We start from the raw sequence: 27,915 nt of genomic DNA on the forward strand, positions 1-27,915 counted from the left end.
ACTTATGTTTGAGTGATAGTATATGCAAGTAATCTCCTATCTTAACTAGTTTTTATATTTCTTCAAAAATATGTATTTATATTCATTCTGACTGCATTTATTAAGAATTTCTGAACCACAACTACAAATTTTTTCCTTTTAGGAGTTACGAGGTTTCTTGACTGAATACACCCCCAAAGTTAATAAATGCCTTCTGAACCATCCTATAGTAATTTATAGTTACATAAGTACCAATCTATTTCTCCTTTAGTACTCGATATATAACTGCATAATTTTAAGAGTAACCATTACAAGAGGAAAATGGTCATTCTGTTTTCATTAACAAATATAATTTTATAGCATTTTTTTAGAAACAATTCACACAGTTTTAGAAAAACACTTTACCTATTTCCTGATACACTGGAGAATGAAACAACTAAATAAGAAAAGAGAATAGGCAAGTTCAGAGTTTTGCTAATGTTGTGGTTTTCCCCAATGCATTATCTACTTTCAGATCTGTTCACAGAACATATATCCATGTATCTAAAATAGCCATTTGAATGGTTGCCATTTTTCTAAAACATAGAAAATACTGAAGATATGACCCTAAGCATTAAACATTTTGATTTGAAAATTCTTTTTCAAGACTGAACTGGAAAGTCTTAGACCTTATAAAAATTACATTCCAGAGATAGTTATAATCCATTTTAGTGAATAGCAAATGAACACTTAAAACTCATGTCTTCAATTAGTTAACTACTCCTAAGTCCCCAAAGCATATTAGATTGTACCAGTGTCACCTGAATGTACTTAATACTTCTCACTCATTTACAATGACGTGACCTTGGAAATTCCATTTTTCCCCTAAACATTACTATCTCTGGATTGTAAATACGCAATGGTTAAATAAAAATTAAGTGATTAACATTTATTTGCTATATTTACACTGTTCTATTATACATATTTGATCTTTTTATTCATTTTAATAACTTGTTTCCAATATGAAAACCAAGTATAAACTACTAAACCAATCTATCTTTAAATGTAACTCACTTCACATACTGTAGTCCAGCTACACCAATGCAAGTACATTCAATGTGACTGAATCAGGGAAAGAAATAAGTGTTTTGGGGTGAAAACTAGTAAAGTACAACAGTTAAGCAGTTCTTGTAATGCTACAGAAAGCTTATATATTCTTACCAAATTGGTAGCTATTGGTAGCTATTGGCTATCCTTTAAAGTTTTACTTCTGCAGTACTCAATGCACAGAAAATGAATGATTATTAAATTTAATATATAGCTGCTGGATCATTCAACTTCATCCAAACCTGTTTATTAAATACTTGCTGTCTGAACAAAAACATTACTTAATTCAGTCTTAAGAGTCTCAGAGCTGTGAGCCTTCCACATTAGAAGCCCTCAACAAAAATCTCAGATATTTCAGAAGAAAAGTATATTTCATTTCATTTTAAAAGTTGATTGCTTTGCCAAAAGATGCAGCTAGGTTTGCTTCCCTGAAAGCTTCTGATACAGTCTGTAAGGAAAAAAAATATCAAAGTAAGAACCTGGTGGCAGAAAAAAAGTTCTAGAAATAAATTCTACATTGAAAATAGTTACCGGATGGGCATGGCAAACTCTTGCAACATCTTCACAGGATGCTCCGTACTCCAAGGCAAGGGCAGCTTCATTTACCATTTCTCCAGCACCCTTTAAAGTAATAAGTCATGCTGTAATTCTATATGTGTGGCAATAATACACACATATGCATACATGGATGTGCACATTAGCATATTTTACTTGTTTCCCACTGGTTAAACCCACTGGTAACTTATTTTATTTGATCTTTTTACCAATACCCTCTGAGCTCACAGAGAAGTATCAGTTTTCCAAGCCTTGGTACCAATCCATCCTCTAGCTAGATTTTAAGCATCTTGAGGGAAGGGCAGAGACAATATTTTAAACAAGCCTATATCCCCTAAAAGTGATCACAGCATCTAGTGGGTGCTTAATATGTTCACCAGGAGTGCTGAAATTTGAATTCTACCTGCATGACTCTGGGCACATCTTTGAGCTTGTTTCCATATCTGTAAAATGAACAGGTTGAACCAGAGGACCTCTTAGGTTTCCAGATTTAAAGCTATGACCCTATGAAATACATTCTAGCATTTAGTTTATCCAAGGAGGGAAAAAGAAAAGGGGAGTGGAAAAACAATGGAAATTGCAAGGCCCACCGTTTTACAAACTTACCCCAACCTCTGCTCACTTTCACTAGCAATTTACAACAATTTTGGTTTAGTTTTTCAAAGCCACAGAACAGTTTTTCCATCTAAAATTCTATACATTTTCTCTGATTTTTACTTAATACATAAAAGCTGATTCAAAGGAATAACTTCAAAATCTTGGATTTTAGTTTGCTCAGATAGGTAAATGCTAAAGAAAGTAAATAGGACAGGGAATGTTTCTATGGTCCCTGTAATACCTTATACCTTATCCTTCCCCCAAACCCTCTGTTCTTAGGAATTTCCCTATTGCTTCTGGGGTTACCACAATCCTCCCCAAGTCATCCAGGTTTACAACCTGGTGTCATCCTCAACTTTCTCATGCTCACCCTTCCATGAAATCAATGTATTGCCAAGTCTTAATGTTTTTACCTTCCTAACATCTCATATATCCTCTTCTCTCTTCTGACACTGCCACCACCCTCACCACTTCAGACCTAGACTACTGCAATAGTCCCTCCCTGCCTCAAACCTCTCTCCATATCAGGCCATCCTCCATTAAGCTGCCAAAGTGATCTTCCTAAAGCACAGGTCTGACCATGCTGCCTTCTAAAATCACCTCCACTGGTTCCCCATTACTCCAGGTTCAATCATAACCACCAGCTTTTAAAGACCTTTCTAGCCTTATTTACTTTCCCCCAGGTACAGCAGCACTGACCTTACTGTTCTTACACACACGACTGTCCCTTTTTACTGACTGTCCCCCACACCTAGAATGCTCTCACTCTTCCCCTCCACCTTCTGGCTTCCCTTCAAAACTCAGCTCAAATCTTAATTTTCAAGAGACCATTCCTAGGAGCCCTCCACTGCTAGTAAATTTCTTCTGAGATTACCATTTACACGGTTGCCCCATTAGACTGTGAGCTCCTCTGGGGAGAGCCCATGCTTTTGCTTTTTTTGTATTCCCACTGCTTATGACAGTGCTGGACACCCGGTAAGCACCAAATAAATGATTGACTGTATCCACAGAGCCTAGCAGTATCAAATACTTAGTAGGTACTCAAATATTTGGGCTGAATTAGTAATAATTGGTAGCAAATATTATTATTACTAATTAAATCCTACTCACATTTACACAGTGCAAGTATCCTGATCTCCATTTTATAGATGAGGGAATTAAGAACCACAGAGATTAAGATAGGTCCACAATCACATATCAGAGCCAAGATTGAAAAACCAAGTCTACTGAATCCATGTCCAAGCCTCTTTCCTCTATATTGTGTGGGCCCTTACTGATCATGACGCAGTATTCTTCCCTCCCCTCAATTCTTCTGGGTCTCTGCTTATACTATCTGCCCACTCCTGGCCTGAACTCTCTCAAATGATATTATTTCCAAATGGACTTCATGAACAGAATGAAAAAGGAACTTAAAATGTACAAGTTATATACATTTAAACAATAGGACTACACAATTTAAGAAAGCTATTAGAGCCTTAACCAAAAAAATTAAGTTGATGGAAATTTTAGTGAATAGGAAATTAACTGTAAAGCAAAGAGAATATTTTGTGATTTAGGGTATGATTCATCTGTTTAAGTGAAAATTTGCCCAGATCTCAAAGTGCTGATTGAATTGATCTTAGAAAAACTTCCTTGCTAGGAAACCAAGTTGACTGAGGAAAACAAACTGAGCAAAAAGGTGATATATTTATTAAGACTTTCAATGAGTAATCAACATAATCACCGGTACACCTTTGTCAAGATGCTTGATAATCAAAAATGATGATTCCCTAATCTATATATAAAGCCCCATATATCAGTTCTCTCTCATATTCATCTCCTCCTTACTCATACCCCAATGACCCTAGTTATATCTCTTGTCTAGACTACTGAAAGTCTATTTGTTCTCCCTACCTTCAAGCTGTTTTCCCACCTCTAAACAGCTGCCAGATTTATACTCCAAAACTTTGAAATTCCCCTGCTCAAACTTCAATGCTGGTCCAAATTTCTGTTTTTGGAAATCTGGATCCAGCCTGTGTTTTTAGGATAATTTCACATCACTCCCTTTCATGTACTCCATGGCTGAATCAAACTGGCCTCCTGGTCCCTGTACATAATATTCCATCTCCCACCTCTATGCCTGTGCCTGAAATTCTTGCCTCTGGAACCTCTGCCTCCCTTTCAACAGTCAATCCAAATTAACTTCTTCAAGGTCTTTCCCAATTTCCCCTACTATTAGTTCAACTTCCCAAAATGATACATATATACACACATGCAGGTAAATAATACATCCTGCATTTCTTATCTGCTAACATATATCTTCCCAACAGAATGTAAACTTTAAAGTACGGAATGTCTCAGTTTTTAATTTTATTTATAACACCTAGCGCAATGCCTGGTACATGGTACACAGTTTAAATATTTCTAAATTGTTTAAAAAATTAAACTGCAATGAGGCTATGCTTCGCACATAGCTGAAATTTCTCTGGTTTCACAATACTCACTGCTCCTAGAATATGTGCTCCCAGTATTCTGTCGGTTGATTTCTGACCAAGGATCTTCACCATACCATCTGTGTCAGCATTAGTCTTAGCTCTGCTATTGGCAGCAAAAGGAAACTTTCCAATTTTGTACTCAATGCCCTGTGAAAAACAGATAATGAGTAATGTACATATAAGCATAAAACCTCATTGCATTTGGTGGAACATCTACTGGTTGGTTCAAGATATTGCTCACACAGAATATTTATTCAAATGACTTAAAAGAAAAGGAGCCCTTAAATTAAAATGGACAAACTATCGGTAGAAAAAGTGGGTGACAGTGTGACTGTGTTTATAATTAATTCCAGATCTAAACGTCTGTCTAAACTAACATTTTAAACAATGAAAAACTGAGGCCCAGAAAGATAAAGTGACCAAGTCATGGTCACACAGCAAGCAGAGAGCCAGAGCCAGAACTTCCTTTCCACCTAGCACCTCTCCCTCCCTTCCCCTGCCCCCACTGCACCACCGGGCCAGCCAGTGTTCCTTCCACTACGGCTCTGTATTATGTTCTACACTACGATGCTCACTAGGTAAACACAAGTATAAATGACATTTGGATAATCTTGTGTTTTATACAATGTGAAATAAGTAAATTACAAATCTACTAGTAGTAGCTTTTAAAATGCTGAGAAAATGATTACAGGCCAAACTTTTAAAAATTTTTTAAAAATTACTCAAAGTTGACACCCATAAACAAGGTAGATAACCACAGCTGCTACTTCTAGACAACAGCTATCTAACCCAAGTATTGTGACTTTAGTTTAGCTTATACATGTGGCCCTGAGAGCCTAAGTCAAATTCTCATTACCTCTTCTTTCAACTGCTCTTCTGATTTACCAACCCAGGCAACTTCAGGATGCGTATAGATCACTGAAGGCACACAATCGTAGTTGATATGTACAGCACCTCCGGCCATCCCTTCAACACAGATGATACCTTCATCTTCTGCTTTGTGAGCTAACATGGGGCCAGCAATCACATCTCCAATAGCAAAGATACTGTATCACAAAATGACAAGAAAAACAAATACCCGGTGAAATCTTGGGCACTAAATACCCAAACAATAACCTAAAAGGCAAATCACATTAATTTTTAAAAAAATCTACAGGTTAAGTTTCTAATTCCCAAATTCTATAATATCTAATTATATTCATTCAATGAACCCACATCCCAGAATTTTAAAGTTTCATATCTTCACCATGGTTGACTCCCCCACATAAATCATTTAAAATTTATATATATCTATATATGTGTGTATATATATATGTGTGTGTGTATACATATATACACACACACATATGTATGTACATATATATGTATATACATATATATAATTTTCAAAATAGGAATATCTGAAATAGAATTTTAAAAGTTTATTGAAAATGTTACAATTATCTGACTTACTTTGGAATTTTGGTTTGGAATCTGGTATTGACTGGGATTCTACCTTTGGGATCCAGCTCAATTCCAAGTTCTTCCAGTCCCAAATTTTTGGTGAAGGGTCTTCGGCCAACACAAACCAAGAGTACATCACAAGTGAGAACTTCAGCTTTTCCACCAGAAGCAGCTTCAACTCTTAGCAAAAGACAATACAAAGTCTTGGTAAATATGAGCCAAAATATACTTGAAAGTAAAGACATTAACTAAAATGTTACTAATGCCCAGAGATTAGTTTTTTTTAAGTTCTGTGGCAACACAGACCTTTCCAAGAACAAGAAAATTAAGTAGTATTGGAATGATTTCACTAGTTTAGGACTGAGGCTCAGAAAGTTTGAGTAACAGCAGAATTTGAATCAAGGTCTTCTTCCTAATTCCAAATTCAGCATTGTATCCATTATGCTACACTGTTTTTCTCTTCACATATCATAGCAATTAATGTGAGATGATCCAAAATGAAGTTCCTGCTCAAAGTTATCTATTACAGATCTACCACTAAGAACTCCTGGGCATACACACAAAAAATTGGCTATTTTCCCTCTCACTAAGTAACATATTCCTAACCTTAACTCATTTAGAGATTTTGAGGTTTTAAGCATTCTAAAAATAAATGGTCCAAATTACTTTCGAATTACTTTCTATGGATTCAACTTATGTTACAAATGTATTAGTAACTAAGGAAATTTTACAAATACTTCATTCACTTAACTATCTCCATAACTAGATTCATTTAGTTTGTTATTAAAAATGTAAAGCCTTGATTGCATTATCAAAATTAAAAAAAAAAAAGTTTGTTTTGGTATTAAAACACCAAGGTAAATAATCTTTAGTTGGGGTTCAAATCAACACTTACTAAAATGCCTTTAAAATCTATACACAAAAATCTTCATAAAACGATAATACATGTAAAAATAAATATACCACACTTACGCTACATCAATTTTTCCATCTGGTTTCTTGGTAGCCCCAGTAACTTTGGTATTTAGTTTAAACTTAAATCCCTGTTTTTGAAGGATTCGCTGAAAATTTTTAGAAATCTCCATGTCAATTCCCACACCACCAATATGACCTAAGAACTCAATTGCTGTCACATCTGCACCAAGTCGTTGCCATACTGAACCCTGCAAATAACAAATCACAAACACAAATATCAAACTAAAAAAGCTACATATTTCAATGATAAAATAAATTAGAAAAGAATGTATTGTAGTTTAAAATAAAGAAGCCCAAAGAATCTTAATTGTAGCATCTTACTTTTTGATCCTATGGAGCATTTCAGTTGCTAGTACACTACTGAAGTGAAATTATGCCTGACAAATTGGCCTATAATATAGTATATTCATTTCCTCAATGAAGACTGTTCTAGAAAATATAAATCTTCCATTCAAAATCAGTTCCCAAGGCTAATTGTTTATGCTCAATTTAACTTACTAGTAGAGTACATTTTAAAAATTATGCTCACATTTTTTACAAAGGAAGATTTTTTTAACAAAAAAGTTATAATGGATAGAAATAATATTTCAAAACAATTTCACCCAGAACCTTGAACAAATGTGCAAGAAATTATGCATAAGAAATAAGAGGAATATAATTCTTTATAGAATAATGTAAACAATTAGAAACATAAGAACAAATATTTTGAAGTAATTCATTATTATCCTCTAACAATTCAAAAGTAAACTGTAAGATAAATAAGCTTTATTTTTCAACTAAAGAAAAATAATTGCTTAAGTGTGTCAATTTATGGAAATATTTACAAAAGTTTTAGAAGGTGATCAAAGATTTTACTACATGGAATAGTAGTATGAAAATCTCAACTTCATACAGATTTAATTACAACTTTAAAAAAAAGGCTAGTGTTAGAGCCTTCAGGTCTTTGTAGTCTTAAAATACATAAAAACAAGCCATTAGACTCTTTCTACCCTCTCTTACAGCAAAAACACTCAACTCCAGCTTATATAAATCACCAGATCTTGCTATCTTCATGACCAGTATTTTCTTTTTATTTCAAGCTTGATAAATATAATCTTATTTACCATCATTTGCTAATAGTTATGGTTAATATGAATTTATATATCAAATCATTAAAGTCAAATTCCTAATACTGATATATTATATACATGCATATACACACATATATAAAAACTTCAACATTTATAAAATTTTCCTAAAAGACTATGAATGACACTTCTGCAAACTCATATTATAAAACTGGCCTGCCATCAAGCAGTCAAAGAGGACTTCAATGAACTTATATTTTTTTTTTGGAAGTCTCATTCCGCTAAAGACAGAATCCTCAGAAAAATTCTTGTCACACCCTATTTTAACAACTCCATTACTCAGAAGGTAATTGAAACAAGGGAGTCAATTATTCCCTCAGCCAGATGTAGTTCTCACCAACAAGAAAAAGAACTGCCTAGGGATGTAAATGTGACAGGAAACTGGAGATAAAATGACCTTATCATATTAAAATTCAAAAGAGCTGAATGGAACACTAAGCTTAGTCAAATACATATCTAAATTATTAAGAAATATTTTACATGAAAATATTCTATCACCTGCTGAAAGAAATGGATTTATATATCTTCATAAATCAAGTTATATTTCTCAATAACACAACTATTTCTAAATATATATAGTCATAGATAATGCTGCAGTAATTATACACATCAAGCCGTAGAAAGCTACAGTATTTATACTGACATCAAGAAGTACTCTATGCACATCTGAATGTGAAAAACAAAATGCATGAAAAAAATCATTAATGCCCAGTTATCACATACAGTTCAACTGGCAGCCCCCGAGGGCGGTGTGGATGTGGTTATGTTGAAGTATGCACAGGTGTACTGAGGCCCTTAAGAAGAAAAAACTAAACAGTACTTTTCAAAGATCCCAAACTCCTCCCAGTCACAAAAGATCAAATCTTTAACAGTGACCAAATATTCTTCCTGAGACATTACATAACTATCAATCAGAAACATGACAATCTACAAAAACACAAAATGTGAGGTGATCTAAATGGAAATCAAAAGATATGACTAGGCGTAAATATGATGTAGGATATTGACAATAACATCTTGTGTACATAACCATATATACACATAAATATATGACTAATGTATGATAAGAGTTGGAAGAAATAACAAAGGTCATTCAATTTAAGCCCTAAACCAGATCCAGAATCTTCTTTACAATGCTATATAGATATGATGTGTGTGTGTACATGCATGCATGCACACACACACACATATCCCACTTACCAATTCCACACCTATTACACCTGCACCAATGACAACCATCTTTTCTGGAACTTTTTTTAAGCTTAAAGCCCCTGTAGATGATACAATTGTATCTTCATCAATCTATAAAATCAAGCAAAAAAGATATTGAATTAAAAACAACCTGTGAAAAATTATTAGTGGGATTCTTTAAACTGTAGACATTACTTAACACCATCACTAAAAATGACTTTTTTTCTAAAACTTTCTTCTGAAACCTCTACTCACACTATCAGATTTCACTGAAATGTGTTAGAAAAAGCTCATTTTAAATTTGTATCAGCTATCATGTTCGGAAATAAAATGATAAGTTTAATATAAAGACAAAGCTAAGACTATTTTAATATTCTTCTGTAGAGGACCAAATTTGTTCAAAATCAAAGAGACAGAGAGAACGATTTATGAAGACATTTCTATAAAAGCGACTAGTAATAGTTAGAAATTATACCGTGATTCCAGGGAAGGGAGTAACTTCTGAACCTGTGGCTATGAGAATGTTCTTTGAATTGATAACCTGAGAGCTGCCATCAGATTTTGCTACTGTGACCTGATTTTTGCCTGTTATCTTTCCATATCCATCCACACGGGTGACCTTTGAAAAAGGATAACATTTAGAGAAGAGTAAACAAACTTAACATGCATGTACATGTTTACCAGTACAAAAAAAAAATAGTAGCTGATATTTATTATACATAGTGCTTTAAGATTTGTGAAATACTTTACAAGGTTCTCATTTTTCCTCAAAACAAACATAGGATGTAGGTGATGTATGATCCCCAGTTTACAGACGAGGAAGTAATAGCTTGGAGAAGGTAAGTGCCTGCTGAGGGTCACATAGCTAGCAAGTGTCTACAGCAGTATCTGGATGCTGGTCTTTCTGATGCCAAGCCCAGCACTATCTACTATATGACACTATATATTTTTCAAGTATGAAATTCTGTAACAGTGGTTTTTCATTAAAGTAGCTTTACTGTCTTTGATAAAAGATTTCAGAGGAATCACTTTGAAGCTAGATTAAATATTCCCTAAAATGGAAAATAAATAAACTGTACTACTCTTTATTTCCAATACAGATCCTAGGCCTTCTCACTCCTATGCCTGGAACACACTCCTTGACTTGACATCTAGTCATCTTTCAAGATCCAACTCAAATGACACCTCTTCTATAATGCCTTCCCTAATTCCCTTCATCTGGAGTGTTTTTTTCTCCTCATATTGATATAACATGTTTATTTATCCATATTCAGGTCTATCACTCCTACTAGACTGTAAAGACTTTAGAAGAGAGACTATGATTTATAATATCTGTCCTAATGCCTAACACAGTGGACTACATACACTAAACATTTAAAATTTTTTGAATGCATGAGTTAAAACTCCAAAATAGTATTCTATTTGATGCCATTTTTATGAAAAGCTGAACTATTGTCAGAAAAAAATATTATTTTATATGAAATAAAAAACAAAAATCGCATATAAAACAAACCTTATTTTGCTTAAATAAGTGAGCAATTCCTCCAGTTAAAGCCTTTACTGCAGAATTCTTTTGATCCATCATCTTCTGTAAATTCAAGCGGACTTCTGAAACTGTAATTTGTTAAATGAGTATGAGTCTTTAGTTATATTTAGAGACAAATATTAAAATACTAATTCCTTTTTCCTAAAACTCATCATACTTCTAGAGTAAGTCAGACTACAAAACAATATTTTTCAGCTACGCACTATATAAAGACTATCTAAGGAACACTATGTATCAAGAAGATAGCCTATTAAAGATCTTCTTGAAAGCTATGTCCCTCTGGCAATCTCCTAATTTCTCACTTGATGGGCAATGAACAAAACAAACATTTGAAAACTTAAAAAAAATTTTTAGCTCAATGAAGTAAAATACACTTTAAAAAGGTAAAACTGAAAAGCTCCAAAATATAATAAAGGTTTATTTAAGTATGACTGACTATGTTTTAATCACCAGTCATTCACATGAGACTTTGGGACCAACATATGAAAAAGGCATCAAACGGAACTGCTTAAACCTAGAAGAAAATGTGGCTGCACAGCATATAACGAGGAATGAAGACTGCATTTGGAGTCTGAAGACCCTTGTTTGAATATGGGCTCTCTCATTTACAAGCCGTGTGACTTTAAGCAACTTAGTTCACTTCTCAGCTCTCGGTTACTTCAACTATAAAATGAGAGGTACAGGCCTACTCTCTTAGTGTCCTTCAGTTCTAAACTCCTATTATCCTAAGTGACTTGCCCAAGGTCACATGCTAAAGCACTGTGGTAGAGCTGGATAAAGCACTGAACTTAAACGTCAGAAAGACCTGCGGCAACCTGCCTCAGACATTTTTTAGCTGTATTACAAATCACTTAACTTTTGTTGTTATTGTTCAGTCATTTCAGTTGTGTCTGACTCTTCGTGACCCCATTTGGGGTTTTCTTGGCAAAAGAGCGGTTTGCCATTTCCTTCTCCAGTTCATTTTACAGACAAGGAGACTGAGGCAAAGGGTGTTAAGTGACTTACCCAGGGCCACAAAGCTAGTGATGGTAGGCCACATCTGAACTCAGGTCTTCCTGACTCCAGGTCTAGCACTCTACGCCACCTACCTGCCCAATCACTTAACCTACTGGGCCTCAACTCTCTCACCTGTAAAATGAGTTGGACTCAATGACCTAAAGACCTTCCAGCTCTAAAACCTCTATGTTACTATGATACCTACTTGCTATATAATCACAGGCCAGTCTGTTTCTCCCACAAAATGGAGCTAATATTCATACTATCTGCCTCATGTGGTTTACTCTACAAACCTTACAGTACCATATAAACGTTAAATTATATTTATCATATCCATACTTGGGAGTCAGGACCTAACCCGAGGTCTCCTGACTCCAAGCTAAATGCTTTCTGCTACAGTATGTTCATGTTAATTGTGTCTTAGGTGAAATCTGCCTCAATCCTTGTAGATCTCACCACCCTAGTTTGCCTAGATTGCAGTCTCTTCTTTTGGAAGACTACTGCGACCAACAGACAGGTGGAGGCAAGACAGTACTGGGCTATTTGGTTTTTCTCTCTATGTGACATACTTCTCCTCTGTAACAGTCTTGTCAACAATACTAGCTAGAGAGAAAGAATACAAAGAGATAAAACCTCATGAAAATGTCATTCCTCCGTATAGCAGAACTACCCACTGCTCTTCTTTATAGCTGATGCCATAGTTTGAGGTTCCTTGTCTTGTCTATATTTTTACCTTCTGGTCTAAAGCCTAATTTGCTCTGGTTGTTGCTCCAGGAGAAGCAGTACAGCCTATACCAGAGGTCTCTAGATAGATATCAAAGCCTAGTCTAGTAGCAGCCACACTGTCTGTCTCCCTACAATACCATCTCTCCAACACTTGTCTGAATTACCAGGTGTTAGTGCTCCCTCTCCATGCTGCTTGGTGACTTTGTTAATATTCCTTCTAATTCTCTAGAGATTAATTAAGATTTTAGGAATGAAAATTAGTTTCTCCTCAAAAAAAAAAAGGTTGCAGAACCCTGGACTAAGTTTCTAAATTCCTCTATCTTCCCTCTCCTAATTCAATGCTCCCTATCATGCAGATAGTCTCTCACCATTTGCCTAGCACTGCAGAGCCAGTACAAGAAAGACAATGGCAAAGGAAGAAGAGTGGCAATCTGGGAGCCTGAAGGCCTCTGTTCTTTCTGAGCCAAAATTTTTCCATATTTTCTTTAACTCTACTTTCCCTATTATAGAAACATCTTTTTTTTGAAGTTCGTAAACATGTGCATGCTTAACTATGAATTGTATACTTACATTCAATTCCTCTAGAGGGAAAATCTTTATGAACCAAATGATAAAAATGTGAGTTATTCAATAAAGCCTAAAAAGAAAAAGAAAAAATTCCTCAAAAATCATAATACTTAAAAACAAAGGCGAGAATAGAAAGCATTTATGGATGTCTTTATCCATAACTGTCCAGCACTCTTATCAATTAAGAGCTGTCTGAATAGACTTATTACTTGGTAATAGGAAAGGGACAGAGTGTTAAAAAAGGAGAAGCCTCAGAAAGGGAAGTGGGATTCAATTACTCAGTCAATTCACACTCATTTAGTACATTATTCGAGATACTTTGAAGAATACAAAGCGAATAAAAACACTGTCCCTGCCTTCAAGGAGCTTACTAAAAACTAATTGTTGGAGGAGATATGGGAAGACAGGGCTGACAGGGCTGTGTTGATTAACTCATTCTGGAAAAGTCTGGAATTATAATGAGGTAGGTTATTAAAATTTTCATATGTAATGACTCAGGAATTTCATTACTAGGAATGTATCCTAGGGAGGCTGATGGCAAGATAAGTCAGAGAGAGAGAGAGAGAGAGAGAGCGAGCAGTATTATTTGTGGTTAAAACAAAATACCTTGAAATAAAGTATGTACCCAACAACTGGAGACTGTGGCACTTGAATACAATATTACTGCATATTAAGGAATGAGAATTATAAAGAATTCAGAGGTACTCAGGAAGATTTGCATGAAGTGATAAAAAAGTGAAAAAAAGCAAAGCCAAAAGAGTATACATGACTACAACAATGTGAATCAACTCAATGCTATATTAGTAAAAATCTACTTTTTAAGAAAGTCATACTCTTCGGTTTTCCCAGCAATTTTTGTCAAATAGTGTTTCTTGTGTTTCCCTCTAATTTGCTTCTTTGTTATCTAGACCATTCCACTGACTGACCACTCTAAAACTTTTCAGTTATTACCTAGTACCACATGGTTTAAACAATTCCTCCTCTGAAATTTAGTTTGTAAAATAGTTATACTAAGCCCCTCCCTCTTCCTTAATTTTCATATATACCTTAATACTCCTAATCCTTATGAAAAAAGCTATAAATTGCCTCAATGAATTTTTGGCATTACTCCCATAGGACAAATGATCTATATTTTGTTCACTCACACAATTAGTAAAAAATATTTAAGCAATATTTAAGTCAATATGTATATAAATTATATGCATGTACTACAATACTAATATTCATGTACATAAGAACACACAAAAGCAAATTTTAAAGGATGAGATAAAGATTAAAGACATTTTAAATCTGTTTTGCTTTATTAATGAAGTTTTATTATTACTATTAACATTTTTAGCAAGAACAACACAATTGAATATGCTTTTTTCCTAAATCTTTGTTTTAACACTTTGTGCTACACTAATTCATAGATCTTTTGTATTTTTTCAAGAAATGGCCTTAATGGCTTTCGTAGTTGGAAAAAGTTTCTTACAACTAATCACAATTCCAAACAGGCACAGATCCCAATGAAACTCTTTGAAAGATTTTAGAACAGGCTAGAAAACTGAAGTTTCCTCATTGGTAAAATGAAATGGACTAGATGGATTCTAAGGTTCCTTCTAGTCTAACATGTTTAATTTATGATTATGGGTAAAAAGAAAGGCCAAAACAATACCTTCAAAATAGACTTAAGTTTCTACCTCTTGGTAATGACTAATTTAGTCAAGATTTTGAAGCTAAGGATCCAATTCAATGAAGACTAAGCAGTGGGGATCAAAGTGACAGAATAATATTCCAGAGCAGACTATTGAATATGGCAGGTGGACTACAATACAAAAGTGGATTCAAGGAGGGAGTGGGGAGGTGTGTTAGTTGACACTTCGAAAGTGTCACTTCTCAACATGAAAGTTACTAATAGAAGCAAATTTTAAAAGAAAAACAATATGAACTATTTAAATATAATTCAATGCCTAAAACTCAGCCACAGGCACCTACATGTATCATTCTTCTTGATGACAACTTACTATCATGTATTCACAACTTACTTATGACAACTTACTTTTCAGGTAGCCCTGACTGCCCATTCTTCCCAAGGTTCAGATCTGTTACCCCAAATTGCAGGCAATACCAATTTCCCTTTTCTTCAAAAAAATCTCTCACCACCTCAAAGAGTAAGGGGCATCCAAGCTCCACTTAACACCAAGATAAGAGAACACCCTGGCCCCTCTTCTGATCACTCTGATTCAACTTGTTTGTTTAGTAGGTGGCTTTACTTAATTTGTGGCTTAGGCTGTGCCTTCTGAAAGCAGAGTTTTAAAAGAACAATCATCATATTAAAACTTAATTTCAATATATTTTGGGGAAGAGAAAAATAGTAAACTCTTTGGCTTAAAACAATTATTTTCATTTCCTCCCAGCAACTGTGTGAATTGATGTGAAGTTCATACAAAAAAAATTTTTTTAATTAGCCCAATCTTTCTGTCTCAGTACATTATTCCAGAGACTAAGGAACTTATGTTTTACAAAATTTACACTCACTTTAGAAGGAATACAGCCAACATTCAAACAAGTTCCACCAAGTGTTTCATTTTTTTCAACACAGACTGTCTGCAATGAAAAAAAAAACATTCATAATTACAATTGCAATATGTAATTCACACTATTAAAATACTAAGTATAACTGCATAAACAAAATGTCAAATCTATGAAAAATTTAGGATATTAACTTGGAGAGAGGGCAGAACAGAGAATGTCTTTACTTGATCATTTCCCTACTACATAATTTTTTTTAAATAGTGTATTTTACTTAAGAGTTTCGGGACTACTGCCCCAAAATAAGCTTTATTTTCAGAAGCATCGCCTCAAAATCTCCAATTTACTTCATAAGAATGAAGAGGTTATTTATCACACTAACAATTATTAATAAAGTTGAATTGGCCCTTGAGATGAACCTGAGCCTTACTTACCTTAAAGCCCAGCTGAGCAGCTTTAATAGCAGCAACATATCCTCCTGGACCAGAACCTATGACTGTTACATCAGCATCAACTACAATAAAAGCAAATGGATATAAAAAATTGAGAATTCCTTTATTCAATACCATAAATAAACATTCACCTAACTCTTTTTTAACCAAAGTACTTTTACGGATATAAGAAGCTCCTGCTAAGGAACTTCTAACAATGCAGGTTAGCATCTGCTCAGCAACTTCTATTCTTCTGAGAGTTGCATACGGCACTGAAAAGATGACTAACCCTGGGTCAGATAACCCATATGTTAAAGAGGCAGGACCTTCTGTTTATCTAGGATTATTATTAATAGCTGGTGTTCATAATGCCATTAAAGTGTCTACAAAAACTCAAACTACTTTAAAAAAATATTAAATTCACTATATACACATATTATATTCTAATTCTCTGAAAACTGGTAATTCATGTCTGGCATAAAAACTGCAATGGCCCAAAACACTCAAATAACAAGAAGATCCTATTCAATTTAATAACCATTTATTAAGCACCTACTTGCCTCAGACACTTCCTAGCTGTGTGACTGTGAGCAAGTCACTTAACCTATTTGTCTCAGTTTCCTCATCTGTAAAATGAGCTGAAGAAGGAAATGGCAAACCACTCTAGTATCTTTGCCAAGAAAACCCAAAGGGGTTACAGAAGAGTTCAACACATCTGAAAAGGACTGAACCACAAATGTGCCAGGCATTCCAAATTAAGAGGGATTTGTTACATGAAGTTCTATAAAGCCACAAATTAGAAACTTTATTTTTAAGATTCATGGTTATCAATGAACAGATATTTGTTAAGTACCTACAGGAGGCCTCCCTTATCTGCAGTTTTACTTTTCCAGGTTTCAGTTACTAGTGGTCAACTGGAAGTTCCAGGAGTTATGAGGGAGGCATAAAGGGAGGGAGATGGCATATGGTTCAAGGACATGTGGGGGCTGGGGACAGACATGCAGTACCCAAGTATCAACAGAAAGAAAAGGGACACACAGAGGCTAGACACATGGGCAGGTGGATAGAGCAAAGCAAAGGCGTCCTCTTTCAGAGCCAGGTCTCAAGCCAAACCCTCCAGGGCATGTCAGTTCTTCTGCTTTCACTTGAAGGGTTTAGTATTTTTTTTAAGTTGCCATTTTTTTTTTGGTGGGGAGGGTGGTAGGCCATGGAGCACCAAGATGAGGGGCAGGAACAAAGGGAACACAGTACTATAGAGTCAAGTTTAACATCGTTGTTAAAAGTTAAACATAAAGGTACCATTTGAGGTTTCAGGCAGCCATTGGAGGTCTTAGCACATATCCACCTCAGATATGAGGCAATTACTGCATTATGTACTAGGTATTGGGGATATTAAAAAACAAAACAAAACCAATCCTTGCTCAAGAAGCATGTATCAGTGCAAAAAATCCCCATTCTCTTTCTCCAAAAATGGACAAAAACAGAACCTCTGAAGTTGAAGATGCCTCAGTCCTCCACCTTCCAAGTCTCCTTATAATTCTTTTGAGGGGGGGATAATCTCATTCTCTTAACCCTGTATAAGTCTCTAAAATAGGGTCTCTCAGTCCTTTTTAGGTCACAGACCTTGGCAGTATGGTGAAGCCTGTGGACCCATTCTCAGCATGTTTTTAGGTACATAAAACAAACTACTTAGGAATAAGGTCCTAATATAGGCCTACACAACATACAGCCCACGGGTTGCCACTGCACACTCTCCTGCATCACAAAACCCATGGCAGCCAACCACTGTCAGCCTGTCTCTAGTCTAACCTTTCTGTAGCCTGAAGTTTAGCCTATTTTAATTTTGGCCTCTATCTAAGGCCAAGTTGTGCAGGTCTGCCCTAATATGTTAAGAAAGTCAGTACAGGAATCAAACTCCTGGTCTTCTGACTCTAAGTTCAATGCTCCTTCCATACCAAACCACCTTCCCTTCCATGAATACAAGAAAAATGAAATAAACAATATACGCAAGGAGGGATAGAGGAGGGTTAGGGTATCCTAGACCTATGATCTCATCCTTATAGAGAATTCCCAGGGTTAACCACAGCTTCTACAATTATGTATGTGATCCATAAAACAATCTGTGAGGTTATTCACTTAGGTATTCAATCTCACATTAAAAATGAGAAAATTGAGGTTTGAGAAGGTTAATTTGCTGAGGCTTACAGTCACTAAGTCAAAGACATGTGACTAGAATCTAGGTTGATTCCCTATCAGTCCTCAATCTTTCCACTAAAATGGATATAGTTTCATTTGCAATCTAATAATTGAAAGCTCTCAATCTTACTATTGAGAAAAAAATATGTCCTACTGCATAAAGTACTTGAGTAGCAACAGACTCATAGGTTCATAAAACTCTAGCTAGAAGGTACCTTAGAGAGCATCTAATTCAATCTCTCATCTTATAGATAAGGAAATTGAAGCCTGGAAAGAATATGACTTACCTGGTCAAACAGAACTAGGTAGTAGCAGAGATAGGAACAGAACTCATAACCTCTCCTGACTCCTATCCAGGGCTCTCTGAACTCTGCAATACTGGCATACCAGGTCAGAGCTGTTACTAGGTAATTTTGGATATTTTCTGAGCTTTATAAAATTTTTTAAAGAAAGTTCCCATTTTGGGGGGGAAACAAAAGATATGCCATGCATTGCCACGCTGATATTCCAGGAAGCATAAAGACAGAAACTTAAGATAAAAAAAAAAGATTCTTTAGATAACCACAAAGGACACAAGCGAACATAATTCCTCTGCCCAATATCAGTCCTTCTTGAAAAACATGTCTAGCCTATTCCTATCTAAAGCTAGGTGTAAGATCTCAACTCCCCTATCCTTTCCTAATAATTTTTAATATTTTCCCAATTAAAATTTAACAATGTTGAAAAGGAAGACAGAATGAAAACCATTTATTTTAGCAATGTGTGAAGAATTCATCACCTAATTACCAGCCTCAATCTCTCAGACCAGATCTAAGAATGAAAAAGGAAAAAAATACACCAAATATCAATAACATGAGGAAAAATAATGTTCCAGGTAGCAAATATCAGATTTAAATGAGGTAATGCACACTTTGTGCCTTGAACTTAGGATATCATTTCATCTGTGTAAGTAGATAATCCTTTCATTAAAAAATTCATGAGCCTGCCACCAGTGCTCACCAAATGCGACTCTTAAGATGAACCATAAGTCCTCCATAAAGGACCTACCTAACATTTCAAAGGCCTTTTTCTTGTTCTTTTGGTAACCTTGAGGGCCCAGTGTTATCACCTGAGTTGCCCATCTAGCCATTTTCTCTCATCCTCAGTACATGAACATGTCTTTTATGCATGTCTCTTTGCTAACACACGACAGCCTGATTCCACTCACCAGGAGTCTTTTCACTGTCCTTTGAGTTGTATGTAATTTTAATTATATCAGAAGAACATTAATATTAAATAATGCAGCACTAAGCAGTTTGAGAGCACTTCATATTTACCCAAATGCACTAATCCAATTGCTTCAACAAGTAACCTGGCCAGCTCTTTATCACAATCTATTTAGTACATGTTTTTCATCCACTTTGTTTTCCCAGTGGAGATAAAAACTAATCCTTTTCATCAATATGAACTTCAGAGATTTTGGAATGTTTGATTCAAATTAATATAATATTATCTATGATTACTAAGTCCTACAACATAACTGTTTAAATGTAGTTTAAATTAAAAAAAAAAAGGCAACAGGTGCCAATGCGCCAGCAGAAGCTACTGAAATAAAATATGCAAACAAAAAAAGGGGATGGAGGGTGGGAGTGGGAGACTATTTGAAAGCCCTGGGGATTAAAACTGAGAATAATCCCCTCAAATGTAGCAGCTAAAGTCACAAAAACTCTACCAATGAGAGGAAGCAAATAAGAGCTGAAGAAAGTAAGAAAGTAAACACGTTGTTCTCAGTAACTGTGCCATTAAAGTTTGTTCACTAACATTACAGTGAAACCAAAGGCTTATCAAAAAGTAACAGAAATCCGGATGAAAGCCGACATTATACAGGTATCTTTCAACGACAATTTTCTGGCATTTAAAGAAGGGGACAAGGAAGCTGTTTTAGCAACTAAATCAAAAACAACTATTTACTGAACATCTAGGAAACAAGAATTCAAAAAAGGAAAGAAATATATGGTCTTTAAAAAAGATACCTGACTTAAAGAAATTTACAAGCTGACTAAGAGGACACAGAAAATGCATAAAAAGTTTATTTACTTCCTCGGCCCATACAGATCCCAACTAGATGATGAACCTCTCCAAACTTAGGAGATCCTTGCACAACACACATCATCAGGCCAGCACTGTATAAAATGTAAATAACATTGCAAAACAGCAATATAGATGTCACGAAGCAGTACGTGACTTTTTGCCAAATAAATAGGACACTAAGTGTTACTGGAGTCTGAGCAAGAAAGTTTCCCAATTCCAAAGGCAAATCAAGAAAAACAAAACAGTGAGGTTTAACATAAGAACTAAATAAATTTAGAACTGGTATGTATTTTCATTCATATCTTAGAAAAAGTAAGCTAGTACATTCAGTTTGTACTAAGTCCAGCATATTCAGTTTGATATAACCTACAAATGGTTACATACATAGATGATTTCTAAGCTACATGACCAACACTTAACATTCTAATCTATAAGATTCCGTAAATGTTCAATTTTTCACTGTTCAACTCATAAAACTTCTTTATATTACACTGAAATTAAATGAAATCCAAGGTTATAAAGCTACAGATACAGTTGTTGATCTGTAACAGCTGAAGAAGTCTACATAACTAGATTTCCCTATGAAATCACATCTAGTCCTATACATACATACGCAAAACCCATTTAAAATAATGTATTCATCTCATTTTTCATATTTAAGCTAATTTTATCACTCACCTGAATAATTCTATAATATGCTCCCTAAACTTTTCTTTCTAAATATGTCAATTCATATATAATTTGTAAACATTTACACACAAATACATATACATGTCTATAAATATACATATACATACACACACATATATAGGTTTATTGATCTTAATGTCTTAGGTAAATATTAGTTATTACTATTATCATATATTTCCATCATATATTATTCAAGGTACATTGGTGAAGAAAAAATGATATTCCACCTTAAAATCAAACAAACTGGGGGCAGAGCAAAGATGGCGGCTGGAAAGCAAGGACAGGTGTAAGCTCCCCACCAGGTCCCTCCAAAAACCTATAAAAAATGTCTCTGAACCAATTCTACAACTGCAGAACCCACAAAATAGCAGAGGGAAGCTGGGATCCAGCCCAGGACAGCATAGATGGTCGCTGGATGAGGTCTATCACACACGGAGCTGGGGGCGGAGGAGAGCAGAGCCCAGCGTGGGTGGCGGCAGGACCAATCAGACCAAAATATACAGCCTGAAGAAGTCAACAAAGTCAAAGGGCCTACATCAAAAGCCTCCAAGAAAAACATGAACTGATCTCAGGCCATGAAAAAGCTCAAAAAGAATTTGGAAAAGCAAGTTAGAGAAGTAGAGGAAAAATTGGGAAGAGAAATGAGAAGGATGCGAGAAAACCATGAAAAAACAAGTCAATGACTTGCTAAAGGAGACCCAAAAAAATACTGAAAAATATACTGAAGAAAACAACACCTTAAAAAATAGACTAACTCAAATGGCAAAAGAGCTCTAAAAAGCCAATGAGGAGAAGAATGCCTTAAAAGGCAGAATTAGCGAAATGGAAAAGGAGGTCCAAAAGACCACTGAAGAAAATACTACCTTAAAAATTAGACTGGAGCAAGTGGAAGCTAGTGACTTGATGAGAAATCAAGATATTATAAAACAGAACCAAAGGAATGAAAAAGTGGAAGACAATGTGAAATATCTCATTGGAAAAACCACTGACCTGGAGAACAGATCCAGGAGAGATAATTTAAACATTATTGGACTATCTGAAAGCCATGATCAAAAAAAGAGCCTAGATATCATCTTTCAAGAAATTATAAAGGACAACTGCCCCAATATTCTAGAGCCAGAGGGTAAAATAGAAATGAAAGAATCCACAGATCACCTCCTCAAAAAGATCCCGAAAAGAAAACTCCTAGGAATATTGTTACCAAATTCCACAGCTCCCAGGTCAAGGAGAAAATACTGCAAGCAGCCAGAAAGAAACAATTTGAGTATTGTGGAAACACAATCAGGATAATACAAGATCTAGCAGCTTCTACATTAAGGGATCGAAGGGCTTGGAATACGATATTCCGGAGATCAATGGAGCTAGGATCAAAACCAAGAATCACCTATCCAGCAAAACTGAGTATCATGCTCCAAGGCAAAATATGAACTTTCAATGAAATAGAGGACTTTCAAGTTTTCTCAGTGAAAAAACCAGAGTTGAATAGAAAATTGGATTTTCAAACACAAGAATCAAGAGAAGCATGAAAAAGTAAACAAGAAAGAGAAATCATAAGGGACTTACTAAAGTTGAACTGTTTTGTTTACATTCCTTCATGGAAAGACGATGTGTATGATTCATGAGACCTCAGTATTAGAGTAGCTGAAAGGAATATGCATATATATATATACACATATATATATGTGTGTGTGTATATGTATATATATATATATATATATATATATGCATATGTATGTATGTATATATGTAGGTGTATGTATATATATATATGCATATATATATAGACAGAGGGCACAGGGTGAGTTGAATATGAAGGGATGATATCTAAAAAAAATAAAATCAAATTAAGGGATAAGAGAGGAATATATTGAGAGAGGGAGAAAGGGAGAGATAGAATGGGGTAAATTATTTCGCATAAAAGTGGCAAGAAAAAGCAGTTCTGTAGGAAGGGAAGAGAAGGCAGGTGAGGGGGAATGAGTGAATCTTGCTCTCATCGGATTTGACCTGAGGAGGGAATACCATACACACTCAATTGGGTATCTTACCCCACAAGAAAGAATGGGGAAGAAGATAAAAAAGGGCAGACAATAGAAGGGAGGGCAGATGGGGGAGGAGCTAATCAAAAACAAACACTTTCGAAAAGGGAGAAAATTGAATAAAGGGGGACAGATTAGGAAGGAGCAAGACATAGTTAGTCTTTCACAACATGAGTATTGGGGAAGGGTTTTACATAACGATATGCATGTGGCCTATGTTGAATTGCTTGCCTTCTTAGGGAGGGTGGGTGGGGAGGGAAGAAGGGAGAGAATTTGGAACTTAAAGTTTTAAGAACAGACGTTCAAAAACAAACAAAAAAAATGGTTTTTGCATGCAACTAAAATAAGATACACAGGCAATGGGGCATAGAAATTTATCTTGCCCTACAAGGGAAGAAGGGAAAGGGGGAATGGGAGGGGAGTGGGGTGACAGAAGGGAGGGCTGACTGGGGAACAGCGCAACCCGAATATACACCATCTTGGAGTGGGTGGGAGGGTAGAAATGGGGAGAAAATTTATAATTCAAACTCTTGTGAAAATCAATGCTGAAAACTAAATATATTAAATAAATAAAATAAAAAATAAAATAAAATAAAATACATGAGGACTAAAAAAAAAAAAAATCAAACTATTGCCCTCTAAAAGCCCAGGAGGCCCCAAAATTATTCTGATGGATATTCAACTATGTTCTATCTTATGATATCCATTTCTGTATCACCTGCTTATGTTCATCATGTGTTTAATAACTTAATTTCGAAATCCTGAACACCATAAAACTCTACAACAGACTGCTTTTTTAATAATTATTTCTTCTTTTTTTTTTTAGAACATAATAGTCAACTCTATAACAGATTGCTTTTTTATTATATTATTTCTTTTTTTTTTTAGAACATAAGTTAACTATCAATCTGACATTAAATGAATTTACCAGAAAAAGTACTTACTTGGTTGATCTGCATAAGTCCTCAAAGGAACTGCAGAAATCCCCTGTAGGCCATGAGGCATTCGACTGAAATGGCCTCTCTTGAAGAGAAAAAGCAAAAGTGAGTTTCATAGTATGTAAATATTTATCTCAAATATACTTCAAAGTTTGTAAGATTACTTATACAACAAACTTAACAATCACTGGTTGCTAATTTATTTTTAATTGCATAGTAATGTAATTTTCAATGTAATGTAAAAGACAAGTAGGATTATCAATTTTTAAAAAAAAAAAAAAGGATCACTGAAGTATTTCTTCTAAATGTTCAGAAAAGAAAAGGGTGGAAGACCAGTAAGAAACACAGACAAGCAGGAAAGCTTTGAAAATAATACTGAAATTATTATACAAACAAACTATACATAATATATATTCATATATCAAAGAAGAGAGTTTTAAGTATTTTTTACTTATTCTGTATACATTTCTATCTGTGCATGTTGTCTTCCCCAAAAAGTTCCTTAACAGTAAGAAAGTACCTTCGTATGCCCAGTACCTAACACAGCACCTTGGCACAAAGTAGACACTTACTTGCCTACTGACTGGCAAAATTTCAGAAAGTATGCTAAATGTCCTTATAATGCAGTCAAAATCCCTTTATTTAAAATAATGCATTTATCTAATTTTTAATATTTTAAGCTCTAACTTATCACTTGCCTGAATAATTCTATAATGTGCCCCTAACCCTTTTGTATTTTTTACTTTTCTCCCTCGATTTGTCTGTCATTCACATACGATCTGCAAATATTTGCTGATAATGCCCTATGAAGATGTTTCTTGGTTGATGGGTTATGGAACAAACATTAAGTTCAAATTTTGTGCAAAGCACTATACTACACACCCGGGGAAAGTTCCATAAGTTTCAATAAAATATGGTTCCTACCTTCATGGAGCTTTCAGTCTAGGTTAGGTTAAGACACACAACTATAATACAATGTCACTTTTAACAGGACTTTAAAGAGTGGCAAAACAAAGAGACATGTGAAGTAGGAGGAAGATCTACAGCAGAGGAGGAAGGATTGAGGATCTATCTATCAATCAACAGCGTCTATTATGTCAGGCACTCTATTGGGGATGCAGATGCAAGGAATTAAACAATCCCTGCTCCAAAAGGTCTAATGGAGGAAGTGAGTAAATTTCACTTTAAAGGACTGTTAATAAATTGAACCTGTAAAGAGGAAGGAGATTTCAAACATAAGGACATAGCCAAAGCGAAGTAAAAGGAGTATGAAAATAGTGTAAGATTTAAAAAAAAAACACAAATGGGAGAATTGTAGAGGGGAAAAGGTTGTAGCACAGTTTGGGGGAAGCATAAGAAATGTGGAGAACAATGAAGTAAGGTTGTATTCATCTGAAATAATCTCACAACATCTGTAGGGTAATTCTTCAGAAGACATTCAGCATTGACAAACTGTATGTAACTTTCAAAACATTCTCTTTAGATGTGTTAGCGAGTATTTTATGAACGTGGACACTGAGGCACAAGAAGATCACGCCATCAGCCCTTATCATTTAGCAAATGAGAGAAGCTCAACAAAAATTTTAACAATAATCCTCTATCCAAAATATTACTTACGACAAAGGGAAACAACTAATGAAAGGAGTAATGAACTTTCCCAGGGGTCTGAGAAAAAAATACAACCTCTCTGAACCTCAGTTTCTTTATCAGGAAGATGGAGCAAAAAGACATAGAAGTCTCTCAAGGAGAGGTAGGAGACTGTCCTGCGGTGGATTTCTGTCGGGCTAAGATATCTGGGATGCCGGCTCTAACACGATGCCTAAGATTACTATGGTCGCGTTTAGTCATTCTACCAGCTCAATTCGATAAACATTTATTATTAAATGCATACTATGTGCCAAGCACAGTAGTAAGCGCTGAGGATACAAAAAGAGGCAAAAGATGATCCCTGCCCTCAAAGAGCTTAAGGATGTGACTCTTGAGAATGATGGACAAGGAGAGCAAACTGAGGCTTGTTCTGGTTCCCGAGGTACAGGCAGCAGGTAGAAAAACAAAGCTAAGACTGGGGCTGGGGCTGCGGCAAGGTCTTAGTGTCTATCCTGCTGAAAATCCTCACCAGCTTGTGAAACTAGGAGGGAAATCGCTTCAGTCCCCTGAGCCGCCTCAGTTTCCACATTTGTAAAATGGGCATCGTGGTCCACCCATCACGTGGACGGTTTAAGAGAGCGGTGGTGAAGAGGCTTTCCTAAGACTTGGAAAGGGGCGCGGTCACTCTTCCAGCCTAAGAAAAGCTGCTCCGTCTGGGCCACCTGTCCCGGCTGGTCAACCCCAAAGCCGGGAGTCCTGGGTTCCCTGGACACAGGTGACATTTAAAAGGGCCGGAGAGAGGAGGTGGAGAGAGGCAGGGGAGCGCGGGGTGGGGGAATCCCAGGTGGAAGGGCTTAGGGTCCGGGCGCCGCGGAGGAAGGGGACCTCACTTTCCCGCCTCGGGCTCACCTTAGGGCAATGCCGGGGGAGGGAGAGTGAGGGTGACCCCGAGTAGGCCGGGAGCCGGGCCTAGGACAACTAGGCCAAAGATAGGATTTTCTCCCCCGCCCCCAGGCTGGGGTAAGCAGCGCCGGGGGAGAGACCAGCCCAGGCCGCGGTGCTGCCCCTTCAGGCTTGGGGCCTGGTCCCGTTGGCTAGCCGGCCTGTCCCCGCGGGCTCACCCTCTTCCTGACAACCCCGATCCCGAGCGGCGGTGCTGCCCCTTACCTTGGCCAGGACGCAGGACACACGGCTCCAGCTCTGCATTTTTCTCTTGGATGACCCCCTGCCGTGAGCTTTCACCTCCGCCAAAAGCTTCCTCCCCAGCGCCAAGGACTCCGGGCGCTGCGCCTGCGCACCCGCCACCTATCCCAGGGCCCGCTGCCTGCTCTCGGATTGGCGTGAAATCCTCCGAGAGTGGGCGTGTCCTCGGGTCGGGGGGTGGGGCTAAGGGTTCTTAAATGAGCCGCTCTCTCTTACCGGCTAGGCTGGGGTTTTAAAGGGGTGCCTCCAAGCTTACTTCTTAACCTCTTCCCTGTCTAGCTAACTCCCTGTCTAAGGAAGACTCATCTTGCTGAGTTCAAATAAAACTAAGATGTTTTAATTTCTAACACAGTAGATATAACCCACATAATCAAACGAGATAATATCAGTAAAACGCTTAGCACAGTGCCTGGCACATAGGGTGCACTACGTAAATGTTCTTTTCCTTCACTCTTTTCCCTAAACAAAAGCCTTTTGGGGTTCTCAATATTGCTAAGGGTTCTGAAACCAAAAAAAAAATGGCAGTAGGAGAAAAGAAAGGAAGAATTAGATCTTTGCTTTGCAGATTTCACCAGGGTGTAGTGTATGGAGAGCTGACCCCGAGCCAGTAAGAACTGAGTTCACCAGACCTTACTGGACCTATGACCCCGGGCAAGTCACTAACCTCACACCCCCAAGAAAACTCTCTAAGACCTATAAATTGCAGAGAAGAGATTATCTGCACTGGTAGAGGGAGATTCCGCCTCAGAAATTTTAAAACAATTATAATTTCAGTCTAGAACAAATTAATTTACTTTTTCATCTTACCACATCTAAGACCATCCCTCTTCAGACTCTATGGCACACTCTTCTAAATCCCCAGTTTCAGAATCCCTGGTTTCTTTCTAGGCTCAGCTCTAATGAGGGTAGACAGACAGACAGACAGATAGATAGATAGATAGACGGATGTATACATACACATAGAAAAATAGAATATTAAGTGCCAGTT

At 36.3% G+C, this 27,915-nt stretch overlaps 1 protein-coding gene across 1 annotated transcript; it reads right to left on the reverse strand.

The window, feature by feature from the left end:
- Positions 1 to 299: 299 nt before the first annotated feature.
- DLD (dihydrolipoamide dehydrogenase) lies at positions 300 to 27,043 on the reverse strand. Its single transcript, XM_036760126.1, has 14 exons — positions 26,892 to 27,043; positions 24,144 to 24,222; positions 16,211 to 16,290; positions 15,783 to 15,851; positions 13,266 to 13,332; positions 10,941 to 11,041; positions 9,903 to 10,046; positions 9,437 to 9,538; positions 7,107 to 7,297; positions 6,144 to 6,314; positions 5,548 to 5,737; positions 4,701 to 4,838; positions 1,597 to 1,686; positions 300 to 1,513 (listed from the first exon to the last, which is right to left on the reverse strand). Exons 1-14 carry the CDS (start codon positions 26,928 to 26,930, stop codon positions 1,448 to 1,450), a joined length of 1,527 nt encoding a protein of 508 aa, XP_036616021.1. The 5' UTR covers positions 26,931 to 27,043; the 3' UTR covers positions 300 to 1,447.
- Positions 27,044 to 27,915: the final 872 nt, after the last annotated feature.

The sequence above is a fragment of the Trichosurus vulpecula genome, chromosome 5, assembly GCF_011100635.1.
Source record: "Trichosurus vulpecula isolate mTriVul1 chromosome 5, mTriVul1.pri, whole genome shotgun sequence".
Taxonomy (NCBI): domain Eukaryota; kingdom Metazoa; phylum Chordata; class Mammalia; order Diprotodontia; family Phalangeridae; genus Trichosurus; species Trichosurus vulpecula.